Source organism: Anas acuta, chromosome Z (assembly GCF_963932015.1).
Source record: "Anas acuta chromosome Z, bAnaAcu1.1, whole genome shotgun sequence".
Classification (NCBI taxonomy): domain Eukaryota; kingdom Metazoa; phylum Chordata; class Aves; order Anseriformes; family Anatidae; genus Anas; species Anas acuta.
In genome coordinates, this window is record NC_089017.1 from 35098606 (window position 1) to 35123536 (window position 24931).

At 38.2% G+C, this 24931-nt stretch overlaps 1 protein-coding gene across 6 annotated transcripts in view; it reads right to left on the bottom strand.

Moving 5' to 3' along the window:
* PRUNE2 (prune homolog 2 with BCH domain) overlaps window positions 1-24931 on the bottom strand; it is a 136686-nt gene that overhangs the window by 92431 nt on the left and 19324 nt on the right. For all 6 annotated transcript variants that reach the window (XM_068666293.1, XM_068666291.1, XM_068666290.1 and 3 more), the window contains exons 2-5: window positions 13630-13734; window positions 12282-12484; window positions 10631-10794; window positions 426-578 (exon numbers count right to left, since the gene is read on the bottom strand). In XM_068666293.1, coding sequence (XP_068522394.1) covers window positions 426-578; window positions 10631-10794; window positions 12282-12484; window positions 13630-13734 — 625 coding nt within the window. The remainder of the gene's footprint in view (window positions 1-425; window positions 579-10630; window positions 10795-12281; window positions 12485-13629; window positions 13735-24931) is intronic.

The following is a 24931-nucleotide window of genomic DNA, read 5'->3' on the forward strand; positions in this document are numbered from 1 at the left end:
TACTTTATCTGTAAGTCACAGAATGGCTGAGGTGGGAAGGGACTTCTGGGGGCCATCTGGTCCAAGCCCCACACTCAGGCAGAGCCACCTAGAGCAGGCTGCCTGGGACCGTGTCTAGGTAGCTTTCACAGACCTCCAATGAAGAAGACTTCACAGCCTCTCTGGACTACCTATGCCAGTATTCTGTCATCCATAAAAGCAATATAAGATCATTTAGAAGTTCTGTAGTTCCTCAGCAAAAATTGCAATTCCATTATTAGAATTTTAATCTAGTTATTTTAAAATTAAATATAACTACATGTAACTGTCAATGAAGATACATATCATCCTGAAGCTATACTCTCACCACACACAATGAGCCAAACTATTCAAATACAGTTAGGTAACTGCATTTGTAAAGTGTCTGAAAATGGAAATTGGATTACCTTGAGGGTTAAGCTGAGTCTCCTGGAGAACAGAGATAATTTCCTCTCGTGGAGGAAGACCTGGGAACTTCTCCTCTAGAACTGATAGCACCTTCTCCTGCTGCTCTGTGATTCCGTCAAACTCCGAAGACATGCACTTGAAGAGTATGCTTCCTGAAATGTTGAAAAGTAAAATCAATGCCTCCTCTAAACTGTGAAGAGGGACTACCTAAACCAGGATGTTTACCCCATCACCGTCCCTTTCTTCTTTGGAACTTGTTCCCACTGATGAGTTCAATGAACTGATAAAATGCACAAGCAAAATGCCAAAATAATTAGATATACTATCACCTGAACACAAAAATAAAACTGTTTATATTAAAATTATGCTTTTTAGAAAACAATGGCTTCTTCTACATTGTTTGTATCAAATGATGGCTTCCAAAGGCAACTATACCTAGAATTTTAAAAACATACTTGAGTATAGCAAATAAAACTTCAAAAGTACATTAGAAGGGTATGCTACAAAATACAACAAGGTACATGCATGACTTTAGTTATTTCAGTATATTTGACACTAGCTGAACCCCTGTCAAAGAACATATAACAAAAAGCACACTACAATCAGCCAAACAAAATGATGCACTCTATTTAACTCTATCTAACCTTTAAGGTTAAGAGAAACATAGTTCAATGCATAACTTCTTCAAAATTGGTATGCTCTTACAACACAAAGGTGAGCTTGATGTCTTTTCAGACCACTATGTTCTGCATCCTGAATGTGAACGATTTCTGACACAGTTGAAGGTCTCAAGTCATTTTCATTACCTGAAGACTGGGATTCCATTTATTAATAAATTCAAGGGCAGCCTTCGCACCCAATTACTCACACTAAATTAAGGACAATAAAGTCTTACAATTCAGCATTGAAATTATTTATTACTGTATTGTGCACAGGGATTGATTTCAAACAAGAGTATGATTACATTGCATCATGCCAGGTCAATGAGCAAATCAGTACAACAATATGATAGTTTTTATAAGCCAAAATGTTTATGTTTTTAAAAAGAGCTAAGTGAGAAAAAGAAAAACTTGGACATAGCCATCCTCAATCTCACTAGGCTGACTAGGAAATATAGATCTATGTACATTAGCTGACATGCGATAATGCACCAGTGGTCAGGGTTCTTGAACAGAAGACGAATATTTTCTGTTCTCTTTTCTGTTCTCTCCAAACACCCAGTATGAATCTGGTTTTCTCCTACACTACTACCATAGAAAATAATGAAAAGTATTTCTTCAAAATGTCTAGAAGCACATGCAACACAGAAGAGTTTTCCTATGCTAAGTACACACTACTTATTAGACAAATCCTGTATGGATTAAGTATCTTACCTACGAAACCTATAATTCAAATATGCTATATTTATTTGTCATATTAATCTAAGGAATACATTTGACATGATGTGTTAAAGGACATGTGAGAGTAAAATATACATATCAAAGATATGATTCTAACATCAGACATTACTGAAATCACAGTTTTCCTGGTAAATAGGCACGAACTAGAACATAAAAAAAAAAAAAAACTTAAAATGGATCAACACCTATTAAACTTAAAAATCCTTTGAGCTAGTTTTTAATTATGTAAAAGTCAAAAAATATATCTACAAAATAATTTGCTTTTTAATTAATCGTATTAAAAGCAAATGTTCAAGACAATGTTTCTGCCCTGTTTGATAGCATTAAAAATATTAAATAAATACAGACCAAATGAAAATCAAATATACTAACACAGATTTTCAGAACTGTTTTATTTTTATTTGTATATTTAGGTACTCATAACAAGGCTCCAGAGAAAACAGATTTCAGATGTCTCCAGGCAATTAACTGATACTTTGTGCCCAGGATATATAGACGTATACATTATATATTAGTGATATAAAACTCCCAAGGAATTTAAACATAGTTGCAAGCCTCAATTTTCTGTCCCTTTAACAAGAAACAAGTTTCCCAATCTGCAACCCCCTGAATGATTCAGTATTATTGTTAATAATATTGTATTAATATATTAATACTGTTACTCAGTAGCAGTATTCCTTCATTGTTCCTACTTCTAATCAGAAAACAATGCATGTGCTACATATTCTTGTCCATATTTTCAGAAGAGCAATAAACAAGTTATATGGCCCACAGCATACTCCCAGTCAGCACAGAGCTGTACCTGCATAAATAGCAGCTTAGGTACCAGGTTCCATGAATTATTTTAATAAAAACAATCTTCTGATTTTTAAGCACTTTTTTTTTTTTTTTAACCTCTGGGAGCAGACGGCAGGGTGCCCATGAATACACGCAGGAAATTAAGACTCCATCAGAAAGTATTTGTCCAACAGCACATGCTCAAATTCACTGTGCAACGACTTGCCAGGGAGAGGCTGTAGCACATCACGGACAGCTTCCCAGCAGCATAATCATGACTGGGCAGTCTTGTCCACCTGCATGTAGCTTCACAGAATCACAGAATGGCCTGGTTTGGAAGAGACCTCAACAATCATATAGTTCTAATCCCCCTGCCAGGGGGGGCCTGGGGACACCTCCCATTAGATCAGGTTGTCCAGGGCCACATCTAACCTGGCCTTGAACACCTCCAGGGATGGGACTTCCACAGCCTCTCTGGGCAACCTGTTCCAGTGCCTCACCACCCTCTGAGTGAAAATTTTCCTTCTAACCTCTAATCTAAATCTCACCTCTTTTACTTTAAAACCCCTTGTCCTATCATTACTTACCCAAGTAAAGAGTCCTTCTCCTTCCTTTTTAGAAGACCCCTTTAAGTATTGATAGGCTGTGGTGAGGTCATCCTGGAGCCTTCTCTTCTGTGGGCTGAACAGCCCCAGTTCTCTCAGCCATACATTATAGGAGAGGTGCTCCAGCCCCTTGGATAATCTTTTTGGCCCTCTCCTGGACCCACTCTAACAGATCCACATCCTTCTTGTCCTGAGGGCCCCAAACCTGGACACAGTACTCCAAGTGGGGCCTCCCAAGGGCCAAGTAGAGGGGCACAGTCACCACCTTCTGCGCACTGCTCTTTTAACAACGCTTCAGTCACAGTGTTTTCAAACCTTTACCAAAAAAAATGCAGTAAAATGAGAGGTGCAAGTTCTACATCAAATCAAGCTCAAAACTTTTGAAGTCAATGTTACACCACTTTTCTGTGTGCCTGTCAGGCACGATCTGCCCTTAGTGAAGCCCAGTTGGCTTAATTTCCATGTGCCTTAGCACAGATTCCAGGAGGATTTGTTCCATGATCTTGCCAGGCACAGAGCTGAGACTGAGTGGTCTGTAGTTCCCCAGATCTTCCTTTATTCCCTTTTAAAAAATGGAGGTTATGTTTCCCCTTTCCCAGTCACTGGGAACTCCATGAGACTGCCACAACTTCTCAAGTATAATGTAGAGTGGCTTAGCAACTACATCCACCAGTTCCCTCAGGATCTGTGGATGCATCTCATCAAGTCCCACGGATTTGCGTACCTTTAAGTTCATTAGATGGTCTCAGACCTGGTCTCCTACACTGGGTGGTTCTTCATTCTACCAGTCCTTGCCTTTGCCTTCTGGGATCTGGGCTATGTGGCTAGAGCTCTTGCTGGTGAAGACTGAGGAAAAAAAGTACCTCAGCTTTCTCCATATCCTGGGTAACCAGGTCTCGCATTTCCTTCTGGAGGGAGACCACCATTTTCTCAGTCTTCCTTTTATCACTTACATACGTAATAGAAGCTTTTCTTGTTGCCTTTGACGTTCCTGACCAAATTTATTGCAACAGGACTTTGGCTTTCCTAACTAGATTCCTGGCTGCTCAGACATTTTCTCTGTATTCCCATCAGGCTTCTTGCCCTTGCTTCCACTCTCTGCAGGCCTCCTTTTTCTGTTTGAGTTTGCCCAGGAGCTCCATGTTCACTCATGCAGGTCTCCTGGTGTTTCTGCCCAACTTCCTCTCTGTGGGGAACCATTGCTCCTAAATTTGGAGGAGCTGATCCTTGAATATTAGCCAGCTTTCTCGGGCCCCTCTTCCCTCCAGGGCTTTGGCCCATGGCACTCTTCTACCACACAGATCCCTCAAGAGGCCAAAGTCTGCTCTCCAGAAGTCGAGGTCAGCAAGCTTGCTGTGTCCCCTCCTCGCTGCCCTCTGAATGCAAAACTGCACCATTTCATGATCACTGCAGCCAAGGCTGCCCTTCAGCTTCTCATTCCCCACCACACCCACCTTATTGGCAAGAATGAGGTCTGGCATAGCACCTCTCCTTGTGGGCTCCTCTATCACTTGCAGAAGGAAGTTGTCATCAGTGCATTCCAGGGCCCTCCTGGACTGCCTGTGCCCTGCTGTGCTGTCCCTCCAACAGCTATCAGGGTGCCTGAAGTCCCCTCTGAGGACCAAGGCTTGCAAACATGAGGCTGCTGCTGTCTGTCTATAGAGGGCCTCGTCTGCTTGGTCTTCCTGATCAAGTGGCCTGTAGCACACTCCCCTCATTCTAAGGTCCCCTGTCCCTGCCCTCCCTCGAATCCTGACCCACAAGCTCTCTCTCAGCTCCTCACCCATCCCCAGGCAGAGCTCCATGCACCCCAGCTGCTCACTCACACACGGGGTGATGCCCCCCTCCTTGCTTCCCTCGCCTGGCCTCCCTAAACAGCCTGCATCCTTCCAACACTCCAGTCATGGGAGACATCTGTCCCACCACGTCTCTGTAATGCCAATGAGAACAAAGCCCTGCAGGCATGCGTACATCTCGAACTCCTCTTCTTTATTCCCCGTGCTACTTGTGTCAGCATAGAGACATTTAAGTTGGGCCCCTGAGGAAGCTGACTCACTGGCTGCACTGGCTGGAATTCCCTTGTGCTGCCCTTCAGGTGCTCTCCTGCTGACCCATGGCCCTTCCCCAGGCTCTGGGCATCTATCCCTGGCACTCGCATCAAACTGGGAGGAGTGGGATGGACTGAGGTTCTCCTCCCCTGGCAACTCTAGTTTAAAGCCCTCTTCACCAGCTTGGCAATCCCATGACAGGTGGATTATCCCATGACAGGTCCCCAGTAGCTCCCACAATACCAGGTTTCTCAAGGCAAGTCCCATGGTCTAAGTAGACAAACCCCTGTCTATGGCACCAGCCCTATAACCATCTGTTGATTTGCCATAGTCAACAGGCCCTTTGATACCCCTTCACTTTGAGAGGGAAGACTGATGAAAAAACTACCTGCACTCCCATTGGAGCAATAGTGTTGCAGGAGTGTTGCTCATGACAATAAAACTAGTTTCATTCTCTTACACACACACACACGAAAGGATATTTTTAATTGTTTTTTAATCTACTTCACAATCAAAACAGATGGAAAGACGCCCTATGACATGGTAGGGCAGGCTATCATGCATTTCTACAGGTAACTGTGTCTTTTTTTTTCTTGTTTTCACTTGTGACAAATTCTGCATTTCTTCAAAAGTAAGGCAAAGCCTCATATTTGGTCTCAGGTTTGGCAGGACACAACCATTACAGTACAGATGTAAAAGCAGAATGTGTTTAGAAGTGCTCTGCATCTACCTGGAAGCCTGGACCCTTCCCTGCTCATCTCATTGTTGACCTCTTTACACATTTTGATCAGGGACAACACCTTCAAATAGCAAAGCAAACCTAGAAATTTGGGGATTTATCACTTAAAACAAGAATGAAATGTAGTCAGCCTGAAATAATGCCTCAAAATAAGCAGATATCTTAAAAAGGTTCTTAATCATCTTTTTTTTTTTTCCCCGGCTGTTTATCCCAGCAATACTGTAGTACTTGCAATTGTTAACATTTCTAATAGGAAGTTTTCTAAAAGGACAGAAAGGAGACTTCTCAAATTCACAGATGTCAGCAATTCCTATGCTCAACACTTATTCTTCATTCTTTAATACTATGTTCATCAGCAGGAAAGAAAGGCGCACACTTCTCACAGATATCCTCAGCATCCCTTGGAGTGTTAAGATTTCAGGTAGTTTAAAAAAAAAATGAAACAGTTAACTTGAGGTACTTTTGCTTGTCCAAAGGTCAGTCCATTTAGTCATGTGGTCCCTTGTGAGTACCTGCTGTAAAAGAGATACATGGGCTCAGAAACCTCCTGCAGACTTTACTGAGTGCTGGTGCAACTCCCTCAGGGTTTCTGAAAGCATAATGGAGGCTGCTCTGTCTGCTGACAAGCACAGGAAAAAAAAAAGAAATATATAATAGGCAACACAAGATTCAATATTATTTCTTGCGTACATCATACTACATTACAGATGTTTTTTTTTCCTAGGGAGAGGTCACTAGAAAATAGGCTAGCCCTCTTAAAAAACTATATGCATTTTATTCTTTTTGCAAAGCAGTTTGGAAGTGAAGCACTAGTTTTGCCAAAAGCAATTGCTGTGCATTAATATTAAACATGGTCTAATGAAGGCAGAAGTCGTTTTGGGAAAACATTAAGAACAGCACAAGCATCTCCTGAATTATAAGTTTGTGGCTGAAAGAAACAGTACAATGAAAATATAGGCATTTCGCCTGTTGAGGTTTTGTTCCATGACCTGGAAAAATTTAAGACAGGGAAAAGCAACAGTCCCTCATGGAAAGTATACTTTGACACCCCCTGTGCCCTCAAAAAAAAAAACACCAAACGCAATAATGAAAAAACAACCACTGCAGATTAAACCAAAGCTATAAAACAGACCAAAGCAAGCACTTTTCATTGTAATTAACAGCAAAGCCACAAAGCTGGAATGAAATGTAATTTTGGGGGCAGAGTGGGGTAGCGTTGCCTTTGAGACAACTGTTTCTGTACATGAAAATATCTATCCAAACAACTGCAGTGTTTGTTGCAGTTTAAAACGTTCCCTTGTTTCTCACATGTATATTAAGGATGAACCAATTAGGGAACATGTGAATCATCTGACTGACGTACAAGACAGAATAACATCAAAAAAAAAAAATATTGGCATCATTTCTGAAGTCCTTAAAAGGACATTTCTTAACATTAGCCTGGGTGGCTAGAACAACAAACTAATCTTCTCTACTGAAAGTCAGACTGCCCCAACAGAGCACAAAAAGACCTCAACTATGCAGCTCATTACTAGCAAAAGGAGACTCACTATAAAAAAAATTGCTGATGCTCTTTCCATAAATGTCTCTGTTTACATGTTGCAGTCTGTACCTTGTGGCATCCTTCAAGGCTTTATACAAATAAACATAAGGAGGCATTTTTTAGAGTACACTGACCCAAGGTACCTGACAGTGAGTGCTTGGAATCACATCCTTGCCAGCTGGCTGCTACAAAAAATGTAATGATTCAGCAGTTTAATGGATCTGGAGTTTGGCAACAGTCCCCTTGTAAACATCTCTGGGGAAATAAAATAACACAGGCTCAAGACTCTGGCAGGTTCCATAATTGTTTGCTTCTGGCACAAATCCAGGGACAGAGCAAGCTCTAACTTAAGGCAAATATGGCTGTACAATGCTCTGACTCTCAAAGCAGGTTCTATTCAAAGCCCAAGGGTAGAACCAACTCATAGCATGTCTGATGAGGAGAAAAAGATACCAGGAAACCACTCAGCTAAAAAAAAAAAAAAGTTCTTTAATATTAAACTGCCCAGATCAATAATGCTCAGTTTCACATGGACACCCTTCTTCTTGATTGCTGTTGTTATTTTTCTGTTTAAACAGAATAGGTGAAGTTTGTTCAAAGTTGAAATATGCAGGCTATTAATGTCTGCTTTTATTACTAAAATCAACAAATTGCTAACAGCCTGTGACAAAGAAACCCCCTCCAAAAAGAGGCAAAAAATGAAACTGTTACAGCCACCATACAGTAATTATTGAGACATGAGATATATGTATTATCTTGCAAGTCTTCTAGCAAAATACCCACTGGAAAGCCAGAAAATGAAAGATGAGATCCCAACTCAGACACAGAGTCAGGGATCTCTCAGCTGTTTGGAGAAAACAAAATCCTAATTCTTACCACTCTGACTTCCATTTTGGTACTCTGTTTCTAGAAGTCCCCCAAAACTGATACATACAAGCATCATATGGATTTCCCTTGGAAGTAACATAACAAAGTCAGAAAAACAGTGCAGGACCCTCTCCATTGACTCTACGCCCATGCAGTGCCAACAGAAATTGTGGCTGCCTGTTAAACCGAAAGGCATCCGGCCTCTACACATGCATTCATCAGTACTAAAACAGCCACCCATCCTTACAGACTATGATATATGGTCCTGATGTTTCCTATGCTCACAGGTAAGCTGAATATCAAAAAGGTATACTTCATGGACATGGACTTTGACAAAAGGACATAATATATACAGAGGACCTGGGCAGGTCATACTTGATCTCTTATTTTCAGAGTTTGTAGTTTCATCTACCATCTACATACATTGATTTTTTATGGTTTTTTTTTTTTTTTTTTTTTTTTTTTTTTTTTTTTTTTTTTACTGTCAAAACCAGTAATGGGATTCAGTAACTTTTATAAATTTGGAATGAAAGGTCCTTAAGTACCAAAGCCATTTTCTATTTTCGGAGAGTCACAAAAGGACTTGCTGTATTGCTTAGTGTGCTATACACAAACTGTATTACTGGGAGAAACAGAAAAGCACAAAGTCGTAAGAAGACCTGTAGTTACTTAGGCTTTGCCAATCACTTGTTATTCTGTTTAAAAGAAGGTACACTGGCCCCCCTCTATCCACCAAATTCTGCAAATACTCACTACTGAATAAAATAATTAAAATTTACTTTCTGATTTAAAAAACAGAGAAACAAAAGAAACAAAAAGCTACTATATCCCTTAAAACTGGAAGTGTTACCTCTAATGCAAACACTTTCAATATTTGTCTGATAAATGCACTTTATTTTAATTTGGATGCAAACATGAGAGCCAAAACACATGGATGCTTACAGTCATGTATTACTTACGTGTTCTTGTTGATTATTCAGAGCACTGCTCTCCTGACTCTTTCCACCACCAAACAGGTAGTCTGAGAGACTCCCAAAAGCCTATTTCTGTTTCTGCCTCCAGAATCAATTATTATACTTGGTGATTTGCCTAGATTTCCTGGACAGCTACTCAACAGAATTTTGGATCTTAAAAAAAAAATTCATGGCAGGTTTACTAGAGCTGATTAACATGGAAAGGTTATCATAGAATCATAGAATATCCTGAGTTGGAAGGGACCCTTAAGGATCATCAAGTCCAACTCTTGACACCGCACAGGTCTACCCAAAAGCTGGTTCTCTAAAAGCTGGCTAAATTTAGTGTTCCTGTTAGAACTTCTTTCACAGAAACATAAAACAAGATTACATTTTGTAATTTTTCAGAACACGTTCGTTATATTTGCTATCATAGGGATCAGTACAATGACAAGGGAAGACCTCACTAGCTTCTGAAAGTATAGGCAAGATTTCATAATCCTCATTAAACATTCCCTTTGATTCCTTAAAGGGCATTTAACATTCAAATGTCAATTAAAACCTAAAATCTTAAAAAAATATTAAATAACATTAAAATTGCTTAACTTAAGAACAGAATTCAGTTCTTTCCAACTCCAGCTTTATTTTATACGAAAGAATCCTGCTGCAGCAAATAAACTGAGGAAACTAATGCAAATGATAACTATGAAGACAGAAATGAAAATACTTCTGATTATTCAATTCCCATCCTCCGTACTCTACTGGGCACATGATACTAAAGATAAGGAGAGTGTAATGAAGATTTGGTTATGGCACCTTTAAGCAGCAGAAGTTTTGCATCATACCATTAAAACATTATTTTACAAAGAGGTACCACCATCGGGAGAAGCTTTAACATGTAAATATTAGATTCCAACCCACATTACTGTCCACAGACAGGCAGCTCTGAGCTGCCAGCACTGCACAGCCCCTGGAACTGAAGAACTGCACAGCTTTTCCAGCTACCCAGCTGGTGTGTCGACAGCTCCATTTAATATTCTTGTCTAGTGATACAGCAAAGACCTCTCATGCCTATTTTTAAATGCACATTTTTAATATTCAATATAATGTTACTCTTTAACAAACTCTTTACTCCCTGCTTCTTTTATGAAGCTTCCCGTGGTCTTTAAAGGGATTGTTAACCAAAGAATGGATCACACTCTTTCTGCATGAGCAGATTCAGAAACACTCCATTAAACCTTTCAGTATTTAATATAAAGAGTAATCTCTCACCTCTGAGGAGATAAGCCAGTTGCTGAGTGATTAACTCTGGTGCCTCTTGAAGAATCTCTTTTACTACTAAAGAGGAAGAAGACGTTTGTAAATCCAGGCTGCCATCACATTGCTCATCTGGAGTGATGACTTTGACAATAGCTGATTCCAAACTTTTGTCCTCGCTACCATGCAAATTTAAAAAAAATAAAATGTTTATTTTTCTTTCTAGCCACTGAGACAACCCAACAAAACAGTGCAAAAACTTTAAAAAAAACCTCTGGACTGTAACACTGCTGTCACTGCCCTAAGTCTGCTATGGAGCCAAGAAATGCCACAATCAAGTCCTAAAACTGTAATTTCAAAAATGAAGAGCTCACAGTGGTATTATTACTTGATATATCAGTAAGACTTCACTGTTTACATTTCTATTATCAAAATCTTTAAATCTGGTAAATCTGGAAAAAATATTCCTACATGTATTGAAAATATCACTCCTTATGAAGGGGAGATTTGGGAATTTCACCACTGAATAATTTGGCAATTTGCAAAAGATCTTTATTTTAGATTTAAACACTTTGTGTTCTGGCTTTTAGTAGTAATAAAAAAGCTAAACTACATTTATTAACACAAAATAATAGTCATAATTCTGTAGAAGAAAGAAACACAGGAGGGGACAGTAGCAAAAAGCAAATATTATGGATAATCTTCTTTGAGAAAGTCAGCAATGTACCAAGTTGCCTGCAGTTTTTAGAGAATCGATATGAGATTTATACATATTTCTCATTTCAGATTTGCCATACTTTTATTCTAGTCTACAAACACCTCAGAGTAGGATGGGGCTGTTTTATTTTTGTTTCCCAAATAGTTCTGCTATAGCACACAGGAAGCATGTTATTTATCTTAAATGAGGTTCTAAATGGAGTTAGAAGCAAATAACATTCTTCACTGTGGGCAAGACAGGCAGACCACTATAAAGCAGCTCTCTATGCTCACCACGGGCTTATAAAGTTTCTCTCTTAAGGACGGGTATATAGAATACGGTCTCCCACAGAGCAACTCTGAGCCTCTGGCAGTGAGGAAATTTTAAGAAAAAAGCTGTGAAGGAATTCCATGATCTCTGTATGGCTGTGAAATTATTGATGATGTAAAAGCAGAATCTGATCTGTTCCTAGTAGTATTTGTAACAGCTACTATTCCGTGCTTAGCTTTACGTGAAGCTAATGCTGCCTGTAGAGTAAATGTCTCAAACTTCTGTCTATCTTCAGTAGGATCTTAACATGGGCAATTGTTGTGTCCATCCCCATATCAATATGAGGGCTTTAATTCCCACAGTGAAAGCTAACTAAGAAAAAGATAAAAATCTCATCTCTTATTTGCCGGTCACAGGAAACCTCAGGACTATTTAAACAAAATTAAAATATCTAGTCTAAGCTGTGTGAAAATACAAGGTATTAAAAAAATAAATAAATCAATAGTGATGGAAAAATAAAAAACAACTATGTCGTCACATGTATTGGGCATAATGGGAGAGAAAATGTATTTTAAATTCCTTCTTTTTCTGTGCTAACATAGTGATGTAAATATGAATTCGGGAAAAAAAATGTAAAATATAACTTTCAAAACAGCTCTAACCCAAGTAAGACATCTTGTTGTATCTAAAATGCAATACCTTGTCAGCATGTTGCTGTTTATAAGTGTTAAAGACAATTTCCCTTCAGCATTCAGCTGGTGCAAATTGATTTCATCTCGGAAGATGTGGAATGACTCCGGGATATTCAGCTCTTCCAATATAAATCTTGTCTCTGTGAAGTAGCTGAAGTCTTTTCTTGGTATGTTCAACACCGGTAGGCAAAGAACGTCAGGAGGACTGACCTGTAACATATACGTGCATTTGTCAGAGCTGAATAAAATGAGACTTGATTTTTATTAGAGATATGTTTTAACAGACTGAGCATTTAGAAACAATTTGAAATTTTCTGTTTATTTTTTGTCCTTTTACTTCATTCTTTATAAATCACTTTTTTTTAATTATTAATTCTTATGTGCAGAATTGTTAATTCTGCAGAATTAATTCTCCTGCAGAATTGTTTTGCAAACTAGAAAGGAAAAAAAAAAAGATGTACACTTTTAAAAATCTCACAAGTGTTTCAGGAAAAAAAATGCATTCTTAAAATACTGTAAATGCAAATTGACACTGTTTTAAGTCATGGAAGCCCAGCTTAAAGCCTTGATAAATCTAATCTAACTCTGCCTTTCAAACTTGACTGATTTTGCATTTGTGACATGGGGTTGGGATGAATAGCTATCAAAATCCACATTCAGGCAAGATGATTTACTTCTCTAAATAAACTCCTGATTGTATGGAATTCAGCAGGATATCACCTGTTCAATCAGAGCCTGGAAGTCATCCCCTTCATTTAATAAGGCTTCTCACAAAATGGGGAGGAGATCTTAAATATAATATCATTTGACTGTGATTGTTAAGGTATCAAATTCTTCAGGTCATTTCCTAAAACTGTACTTTACAACATGCACATACAATGCTAAGCATAACATGATCACAATGAGTATGGACTTACAAGAGCAACTTTCAAAACAAATAGTAAAAAAAATAATAAAAAAAATCCCTCTTTACTCCTACGAATCAACAACCTAATAAAAGCAGTCAGCTAAAGCTCTCTAATTTATATTGCAGATTTGTGGATGTAATCCATTCCAGCACAGAAAATATCTGCAGAAAATCTGTGCACTGCTTAAATCAAATGTAACTGATACCTAGACCAAGTGATGGCAATTGCACAGGGGTGATATTTTGCTGCTATTGAATAAACCACCTAATATTGTCTCATTAATTTTTGTATGGAAATAAATTTAGATTCTCTTTAAACATCTCACCTCTGATTATGACAAAGCCATTGTCCAGAATAAGGTCTTTATGATATGTTTTAATCGACTTAACAGTGTGAAATCTGTAAGCTGTAGCAAGTGAGTTAAGATCCCTCTGTTTTTCCCATTACCTTGTCTAGGAAGTAGGCATAGGCCAGAGCAGAAATAAGAGAGTCCAAATCACAGGATTTATTTCCAAGAACAACATGGACTTTCTCCAGGTGCTTGCTCCTGTTCTGTAACACAACAGAAGACATTTGCAATGAGTAACAATGAAAAGAAAAAACAAAGCCCAGTCACCAACACACTTCAAAAGACGCATTAAATATCCAGCTGGTGTCCTTAGTTGGAACACTTTCCACAATTTGCTCAAGGAATGCACTTACTGTGAGATCAGACATGTTTCCTTGGCTTCATTGCTCCCAAGAAAGCCAAAGAAATTTGGGTCTTGTAAGAAACCTAAGTCAGAACCTGAGGAGTAACCTGATAGATCTCCAGTTAGCAGCAAAGTAGCAGATAAGCAGCATCATGTATATGTGGAAAAATCCCTTGAAAACAACTGACATCTCATAAGAAAAGCAGTCGCAAAAAGAGTGGAAATACATACAGAAAGCTATACATATCAAGTTCTATTTCTTTCCCTGTGCACATCAAGGTCTATTTTCTTCCCCTATTTTGCTTGTCTGAAATAAGTAACTAGACAAAGTTACTGATCAGTCAGTTCTAAAGAGTCAGGCTCTCATGTTGACTCTTCAGAAGCTAGACAGGCTATATGAATCACTGAGGTCTTCCAGTTCTCACTGTCAACAGGAACTGAGTCTGTTCAGCATTTAATAACATTAGGAGCTTTCCAAACACAAGGAAGAGAAAAACAACAACTGCAGAAAAGAAAAAATATTGCAAGGAAGTGTCTATCTTCTTTGTAAACAAATACACAAAGTGAAAGATGTTTTTCTCTTGTACACATCACAATGCCAATCTAGCTGCACAGAAACATGGTATTTTTTATAATTTTAAAATAAAAGTTAATTTCAAAGTTATGCTTCTTAATTTAAGAAACCTATCTGACTGACACTAAAGTAGATAGCTTGGAGCCAAATATATGTAATCAAACATTGCTTGTGTTATTTTCTGAAGGCTGATGTACTTTTTGTTATTTTGAATTAGGATTCAGCATTTTATTAAGCTAAATTTTAATCTTTCAATAGAAGGATATAATTAATATATTATCCCCAATAACTACAACCATGCAATTTTTTTTAAAAACCAACCTTTCTTCTCTTTGTCATATCCTACCTTTAGTTGAATCTAAGGAAGAGACTCTGTTCTCTTTTCACTGTATGGAACACTGCCATCAAAATATCTACGGATAATAAAACCAGGACAACTATTCTCCATTCCTCATTGGGAAATAAACTACATAAGACAGACAGCTTTCTGGAGAGGACAGTGTTTGGAATAGGTATGTTCATTTAAGCTGTATGCCTTCACCAGCAGTAAACTCTGTTTCCTTCTTTCTTTCATGTGCTTATTGTCACACTGTCTTTGTCAGCATACATTTCTCACTAATCTGTCACCCTAAAGAACGAAAATCAAGTTCATGAATTCAAGCTTTTTTTTTTTCTTTAAGTATTATTCAGTGTATACAAGTCTTTCATTCTGTGAAGAAGTCTTTTTCTTCAGCTTCCTCAAAACAAACAATATAGGCTAGATGAAGTAGGAAATGAACTGACGAATTGATTATTAAATCTAAAAAATCACTCACCTCTAGGAGTGAGTGTAAACAACACAGAACAGTATCATATGTGTTGAAAATTTTTATATCTACGTATTCTCTACCTATAAAATGATTTGCTTCCTGTTGCTCATATTCCACAAAATACTATCTCATATACAACTGCCAAGGACACTCAACAGCAATCTGAGTTTCAGTGGTGAAAATCAGCCCTATTCTTCAGGCACATTACTGTTTCGTTTTGAAAAATTAAAAAAAAATTTGGTGTTGTCTTTAGGATTCGTGATGTAGCACACCCAAGCACTGAAATCTGCACACATTTTTACATCTCCCAGGTTAGCAGTAGCTTTGTTATAGTGGTACACTGCAGTTCTAGAACAGCAGAAAGTTGTGTGAGAACTGTCAAAGATGGAAAATTTCTTTGTCTTCACAGCTGATTAAAGAAGCTTTCACATAAATAAATAAATAACTAATATTTGTGAAGCCTACATCTGAAGAAATGAGGAAAGCACTGCTCTGAAGAGAGCATAGTAGAGCAAGAAAGCTCTGGAGACCACCTCTCCTCTATGACCCAAACAGGTCAAATCGTCATCCAATGACTGATTTTTATATTTTCACTCCAGCAAACCAATATTTCATCAACACAAATGAACCAGAACAAACAGTAGAAGTACAGGCCATTTCTTCAACCTGTTTTCAAGAGCTTTGCAAGAACTCTGAGATACAGCCTTTGAGCTCGGATTTTAATACGACAGTAGTAAGACAATAGCAAGAGGGTGCATTTGTTGGACAGGCTGTTAACACACTGCATCTCTGAACAACCATTGGCTTCCAGAATACTTCTGCCTTAAACACTCAGGTATGCAGTAGAGATATCTTACAAGCTACTGCAAACTCTTTCCCAAAGGTAAAGGAATGAAAAAACAAATTTCTGACGGAGTTCAGGGGGTTCTGTTGCACATCAGCTTTCTTACGTCTCTCTAGAGAGGATATTTTTTTGTTTCATCAGTTACAGTCAGTTATTTTAATGACATTACCTTTCCCTAAGAAAGGATCTGTTCACTTAAACAAAACTACACTACTTCACTCCCTAATCTCTCATTTGTGGCTTTCAGCAAACTGTTTCTGAAATGGGCTTTTTCTAATAGAATAGGAAACCTATTCCACTAATGTTAAAATACAAAGTCAACCTGCAAGCTGTTTTATATTAAATACAGAATAAAAATCCCTCCTTTATTTCTTAAATTATCCCAAATTACTGAAAAAAATATATATACACATTTGTGTATGTGTGTACTTTCCCCTCTCCTTTCACAAACGGAAATTTAATTTCTAGATACTAACTTCTTTTTTTTCATGCTTTAAAATACTGCAGCTATTGTGTTATGATGAGTGAATGATCTTATTTGGATTTGATTTTTTTATTTTTTTCTGCTAGACGGCGGGCAAGAGAAGCCTCAGTAATCATTTGCTCTTTGTTCATCAAGCAGCTGTTCTCAGTAAACTTATATTCTTATCATATTTGATAAAAATGTGTTCTTATTAAAGGAAGCTCATTCAAATTTGTATTTCACAGATTTTAAGGTTAAATTGGCCAGAGCAAAACATGAAAGAAAGTCAGTACTTCATATTCTGATGATGTAGGACAGACACATTGATAAAAGAGAAATAATAAAATAAATTGATATTAATGAAATTTTAGAATAAGTTTGGCCACTTAGTTCTACCTGGAGTTCAGGTAATACATAAGTGGAGCATAGCGTTTGAGAGCTGCCACATGCAAAACTGACCAGGCCTATGGGGAAGCACATAAGCAGGTGCATGCTCTCCCTTACCACTGTCAGCACATTAATATTGAATTACCTACCTCCCTGTTCCCCTGTGATTACCACTAAAATAATTCAGTGATAGAAAAAGATCACGCATCATCCATATCACACATAACCTATTCACATGGATAACATTTCCTACTCCAAGTATCTCCATTATTTGAACTGGGTATTCCTCCAATGCCAGAATCACAGGCAATGTTTTCACATCCTATTAGATTATGCAGATAGCTAGATAGCATCTTCCCCATCCTATTATTTCAACATAAGAAACCTTCTTGTACTAACTGCACAGATACTTTATCAAGAGCCTAGTGACAACTGCAGGGTTATGCTAGAGCAGGTTTAATACTGTTATAACCAGTACTGGACAATCTCAGATCTGTACATCAGGTAAAAGATCAGCTTGGTCAAACTGCAACTGATATAAAAGTCAACACTACTGCAGACATTTATCTTAGTATAAATGGGTGCTGTCTACCAATTCTGCACATAGGACCATGAAAGCAATTTTTTTTAACCCTCGGTTTGATTTTCAGAATCTTCCAAGTTGTAGAAGTCACTGCTTCCTCAGCTAATTCTTATTTGCAAAAAGACATCACCATCTATGGGTAAAACAAAACAAATCTTTTTCATCCTTCATGTCTTAAATATGAAATTATCCGAAATAATACAAGCAGAATACTGCACAAAACAATTCTTCTCTAAGATATTCTGCCTTCTTTGTATAATAGGAACAAAAATGTACTATCCCCCTCAACTCTCACATCAAATGATAGTTTTCAAAGAACATATACAAGAAATGGCCTTATGTAGCTCAGGTGACATCTTCAATTCCGACAGATGTGTTGGAAAGTTTGCTCTGTTAAGTTGGTAGCCTCTCTTCTGAGGCTGTATCCTCAGTTTCCACAGCTGGTCATGGTTCAGGTACAAACACGAAACTAGCAAAAGCTTATGTCTGTTGTGACATGATTTACTGTTGTGGTTTTGTTTGTTTGTTTTCCCCCTAAGAAATCAAGGAATAACATACTTCTTTTGACAATCCCAGTATGCTTTTTTTAAATAACAGAAAGTACACCCTCTCAGCTTCTAAGACTGCTTCCTGTTCTGTCATCTTAGCCATAATTAGTTTGCATAGCCTGCTGTTCGTCAACCATCTAGGAGAAACACAGGCACATGGATGGAATGCTTCCTCTTCCAGGTCAGCAAAATTTCTGACATGATCTGTCTTGCCAAGAAAAGACACTAGCAGAGAAGCGCACAATCAGGCAGGAGAAGCTTTAGATTCGTAAACTCTGAGGCTTAGCTGCAATAAGACTGTGGAAAGTGATCGAAGCGATTCCTGCAGCTACCACAGAGTGGAACCATGAACATTCAACCTCTCTAAGAATTCAAATGTTTAAGAGGTCAACGATAAACGCGAACTCATAAATTAAACTATAAAGGACACCTCTGATCTCTTAACATCGCTGGGTTTTTCTTCATTTTTTTTTAAAGGTAAATTTTAAAAGGCATAAACATCATCTGTCTAGGATACACTGAATTAAAGAAATGATGTGTCATTCTCAGATGGTATCAGTCAGGATAACTACACTCCAATCAGACACGCACAGATCAACATTCACTTATGCTCAAAAAAATGTGATTTACAAGCATTAAGCTATTTCTGTAATCTGTAAGAGATCACTTCTGATACTTTGTTACAGTGAAGAAAGTCTGGCACCTCCCCAGTTTTGTCTTTAATCACATACAAACATCAGCATGGCAACTCTATCCTTATGTATTTGTAGTCAAAAATATCACTTTTTGGCTTTTACCTGCACCAGACTGCTGACTCATTCAAAACTGCTGCATATGTTGGCGATCAGGTTTGCAAAAACTTTGGCTAGTATATATTGGTACAGTGATTCATCAAATTACGCTACCTCAGTCAAAAAAACATTACCTTCTGTTTATCTGTGTTAAAATGGTTAAAACAGAAGGTGAAACCATCTTGCAAGTTAAGAAATCCTGGAATTTTTTTATGGAATTACCAGGAACCCCTAAAACAGGCTTGCTGTGTCGAGGCAATTATATAAAAAAAAAAAGTTTCTTCTTTTCCTTCCTCTTCACACACACACAGCTTTGCTTTCTGAGCCACTATTTTCTTTTTGCCTCAAATCTCACTGGATCTTCTGTCCTTCAACTGCACTAAGATCACTGCATTTTGCTGCATGGGATGATGGTGCAGTAACTGTCAAGGATAGCATTTCTTTGAAAGGATGCTCAACAGAAGCATATAAATAAAGAAGAAGCTGTACAGTCTAGTGCAGCTAGCATTATACTGCTAGTATAGTATCAAGCACAACTCTGAAAACTGCTTCAGCCCTTTTGCTAAAGCACTAATACTGCAGAAACATACTGAGCTTTCCTGGAGATGCATGGGGAAAAGCCCAGATACAAGGACCAATATTCCAACTGAGAGTTGGGCTCTTTTGCTTACACAAGAGGATATCTGTACCTATTTGGTAGCTTCGGAATTGTACCTTCAACTGAGAGGTACATTAGCCATTTCAGAGTACATCCTGCATTTGCCTCATAATATCAGGCAGTATTATACCTCCATTGGCCTGAGGGTTTTTAAGTTGATTGTCCTTCTCTGTTGTCAAAGAAATGGCTTTAAGCCTAGACAAAGTCAATTTAGTATTTTATGCCAAGTTCAAGTTACTTTAATATTTCATAAGCCTCTTCACAAGAAAGCTTTATACAGGCCTGGAAAAAAAAAAAAAGTCTGTCATCCCTTTAAGTCTTTTGCTGTCTCTTATTTTTGAGAACAGAAGAAAAACTATTATATTTCTTTACCCCTGCAATAACACTTATCAACTACAGTGTACAACTTACTGTAATATTTATATAATTGATTCTTCCTTAAGGAACATGATTTAAAAGATAAATACCAAGCATGCCATATTTTAATCATTACCTGTTGAATCAGTATTGTATAACATTGCTTTACTTATGGATGTAAAAAATAGATTTCACAAGAAACATCAATCCCACTGGCAGAATAAAATATAATAAAACAAAAGGGCAATTGTATAAATCTAGACTATCTTCTTTTGTGGGGGAGATACTGACTTAGAGAAAAATAAGTGGAAGGGTCATAAAAATTCAATGCTACCCTCAGGAAAGGATGGTCAGTTATGATATTGGTATTTAATAAGATAAAGATATTTAAATTATAATTAAAGACAATGAATAATGACTAGCAAAAGGTCTTCACACCTTAGTTTTCCTGCATGTACAACTTACCTGAAGCCTAGACACACAAAACTTACCACATCTTGCCTGCACTGCTATCTCTGATGGCAACTACACTATACACAGAAGTTGAACGTAGCCTTGGTAAACAATCATTTCTGGTCTTTTGAAGTTAATACTTTAAATGCCATATTTAAGAGTCAAGGACTCTCTAAATAGGTTTATTTTAAAAAGTGTCGTATCCCAGAATCAAACCATTCCATAGGAACTAATCCTTCAAAATTTATAATGGACATGAGGCAGGATAACTACCTGGTATACCAGCCAGGGAAGAAAGTCCTGACCCTAAATCATTCCTGGAATCTCCACAAGACATGAGTGCCCTTTTCCAGTCATTTCTAATCAAGAATTGGCACAGACAGCTATTGCTGCTGAGAATTCAGCTCAATATTGCTGCATCACCAACAAGCTCTGATTTAGTATTCTGCAGACAAACTCCACACTGTAAAACAACAAATTCCTACCAAGAGGAAATATCTACCATATTCTGTAAAGCTAATTCAAAATGAAGATGTCCGCTTGCAAGTCTGCGCTGCCTCTTCTTGAAATATCTTCAGACTTACTTAACACACATTATAGAATCACAAAATATTCTGCATTGGAAGGGACCCACAAGGATGTAACTCCTGGCCTCACACTCGACCATCCAAAAATCAGACCATGTGTCTGAGAGCATTGTCTAAACACTTCTTGAACTCTGGTGGTCTCACTGCTGTGACCACTGCCCTGGGCAGCCTGTCCCAGTGCCTGCCCCCCCTCTGGGTGCAGACCCTTTCCCTAACCCCCATCCTGACCCTCCCCTGTCCCAGCTCCATGCCGTCCCCTCGGGTCCTGTCGCTGTCCCCAGAGAGCAGAGCTCAGCGCCTGCCCCTCCGCTCCCCTTGTGAGGGAGCTGCAGGCCGCCATGAGGCCTCCCCTCAGCCTGCTCTGCTCGGGGCTGAGCAAACCAAGGGGCCTCAGCTGCTCCTCATATGTGTTGCCCTCTAGACCCTAGTACCTGATGCAACCCAGGGTATAGCTGTCCCTTTTAGCTGCCAGGGCATGCTGCTGGCTCACGTTCAACTTGCTGTCAACCAAAACCCCCAGATCCCTCTCTGCAGGGCTGCTCTCCAGCATCTCATCCCCCAGTCTGTGAATACAGCCACGGTTGCTCCATCCCAGGTGCAGAATCCAGCACTTGATGGTATGAAGTTTAACAAGGTCATGTTTTCTAAGCTTTACATGTCCACATTCTCTTGCTTCTTAAGTTTTTATTTTTAGGAACAGCTTTCAAGACATCATTTGTACTGAATTACAGTAGTACCCAATAGTACCTGGCTTTCAAACTGGAAAGCCCATGATCAAACACATTTTGGAAACAACTTTGCCAGCACATGTTTTGATCCTAGTTTTGCTGTTATATGAAGATAAAACAAGCACCATCAAGTCAGACAGATATTAAATATACTTTGTCTTAGGGAATTAAAGATACCTACAGTTTTATAAGATTAACAAGGTGAGGAGGGGAAAAACTTATTCAAATGACCTTAGACTCAATAAAGGTATCACATTGCCTTTCCTGCCAAGAAAAAACAGGATATACTCTAGTATGGGAAGGGAACATGTTTCCAGCAGAATGATTATTTAAGCCTGATTCAGCAGCACTTCAACAGCCTGTCAATAAGATTCCCTACCAAAGAGCTTACTTAAGTAAAAATCAAAGTTCTCCTCTTCCTTTTATGCTACGCTAATTTGAACAGCAAATGAGTTGTGTTCTACACAAGATTGGTTTTTTTACCTAGTGACTGCATATCAGCAACACAGCATACCACAATTCAGCTTTGCAAAAGAACGTACTCCGATCATATTCCAGGTTATCTTTAATTTCTAAAGCCAGTCACAGCATGCCTTTAAAGTTTCAGGTCAAGTTACATGATTCCTCTTCCTGCTCTTTCCCAACTTAACATGCAAAGGTGAGATTGAGTTGCCTATCACTTTACAAAACTAGATGGCACTCATCCCCTTCAGGAGCTTTTGGGATAAAGTGCCCCCTGAGACAGCAAAAAGAAGTGAAGAAGTAAGGAGCACATTCACCTGAGATGAGTACTCCTGTCACATTAATTTACTTCGCTCTGTGGTGTGCCAGAAGGTGACTGGCAGCAATAATTTCCTATGCCATGCCCTGCAGAAGTTGAATGAATTGTAGGAAGCAAAGAGAAAGTCTGCTGGAGAAAAAAGGCATGAGATCTCAAACTCAAATAATGCAGTTCATTCACCTGCCTCTGATGGACTTGACATCTGAACCTCATAGTGACAAAGAGTCTTAGCTACTTCTCTGCAATAGGTATGTAACTTTCAAAATGACAATATATTTACCAAAAATTAGGAAGCACTTGAACACCGTGCTGCACACAGCCTTTGGAGCTGAACTTCATTTTTCTTGGTCAGTGTAACACTCAGGTGACAAGCACCAAACTGAACAGAGAAGACCACATCCTGAACTGAGACAACAGCCTGCATAAATTGAATAGGTGAACATATGAGACTGAATTTTGTGTGTTTATATGAATAACACAAACAGTTTTTCCTTTGTTCTTTTCAGGTTTTTTTTTTGTTTGTTTGTTTTTATTTGTAACACTTTGCAACCTCTGTTTCTTCTCAATTTTCATCAGTGTGGTATAGATAAGATTTGTGACTGTATTGCACTTTAACACACAAACATTATGCAGTTATATTTTCACATCTTCATTGTGTTTTAGGCCATCTGTGTAAATTTGTTTCTTCTCTTCCTCATGAACTTCATTTTAAGTAATTCAGGTAGATCACATTAATAGCAATATCATAGACCATTTTCTCATCAGTGACTACTAAGATACATTGCACACATTCAGCTGGGAGAGAAAAATCATAGATGGAAGAGATGATCAGGAGGTCAAAGTAACAATCAATTTTGCTTTTAGATTCAATAGTTCAATGGATTTTTAACATGCCATAATTCTAAAATTTTTTCACCTTTTTCTCCACTATCTGAGAAGACTGCCTCAGAAAGAAACATTTTTTTTGTTCCTTTATTTTTTTTTAAACATCACTACTGTTTTAGTTGTTATTTCTTTTTCCCCATTAAAAGTCAGAAACAAGTCAACTGCACCCCTCTACTGTCCTTTATGCCTGCTGCAAACACCATTCCCCAAAATAATTTTTCAAAAAGTCTTATCACTGGCAGTTTCTCTTTCCATGACAGAATTCTCTCATTATAATAAGCTTGATTCCAGGTGTCTTTGTGAGAGAGATGTCAGGTGGGTTTGCTGCAGAAGTTGAGCACAGATTACAAATTATTTTGCAACATTGTGCTTATTAACGAAGTAACAACGTGCTAAGAAATCAATGTTCAAAATAAAACTCACTTGATTTTACAAAACAATCTATTTTCTCACTTGGAATGTTACAAAAAAAAAAAAAAAGCATACGGCCCATTCTGAGACACCACTACCTTTATGCTCACACAGCAATTGGTTATATCCATACTGTATAGATCCTTGAATCACCCTCAGAGTACTAGTACCAGATCCATAGATAACTTGCATATGAGCAACAGAAAATGCATAATCATATTCTCACATTAATTTTAATATTCTTCCACTTTTCAGCACATGCCTAGTCGCTAACAAATTTAGAACATGGATTCATCCACCATATATGGATGACACAAAAACACAAGAAATGGGTAAGTCATTTGTTTAGAATCCTAGATAAAAGTAAGTTAGGCTGAGTTCAGGCTTGGGACAGAAGGGATATGGTGTCTTTTGTAGCCATATGCAAATAATGTAACTCATACATCAGAAAACTCCATGACCACTCCTCTTTCTGTGATTGTTTGGGCTGTGTCTGACTTTCCAGTCTGCTCATGAAATCCAAAGAGCTCATTAACAGAGTGACTCACTGAGAACTACTTGGAGCAGTCTGAAAACAGCTTGATGGATTTGTTTCAGCAAGCAAACCCGTTCAAGTGTTCCCCATGGCACAACCAAAAAGGCTTAACCCAGCACAGGTTGATCTTAGACCTCCACACATGCTGAGGAGACAGGGTTCTCTGCCAACACGCTCTCTTTTGGATTGACAGTCTTCAGCCAGAGAAGAATCAGTGTAAAAATGTAGTGCTGGTATCTCCAAAGTCAAACACATCAGATTCATGTGCCAATGCTGCATTTCATTTCATCAGCTAATGCAAGTGCACTTCTTCAGAAGTCAATAATCTTTGACATATCATGTATTTTGCCTTTTCTGCATTCCACATTCCTTTGCACATTCTTCTTGTGATGGTAAGAAGCCTCTACAGAGCTTTTCAAATTGCTCTTAGATGACAAAGTATGTTTCAGCATAGATGTTACACTATGTATTTTCTGATTCAGACTTCCCCATCTATCCTTGAAGCATTAAGAAGTACTTCAAACATATTTCCTTGATACCATTTGGCTCATTGCAGATTTTTGCTGTATTTTAAGCACACTATTGAATGCATTAAATAACCTCATAATCACATTTAAAGGCTTAGTGATCTAGTGCCACCAATGTACTAAAATATACGATAAC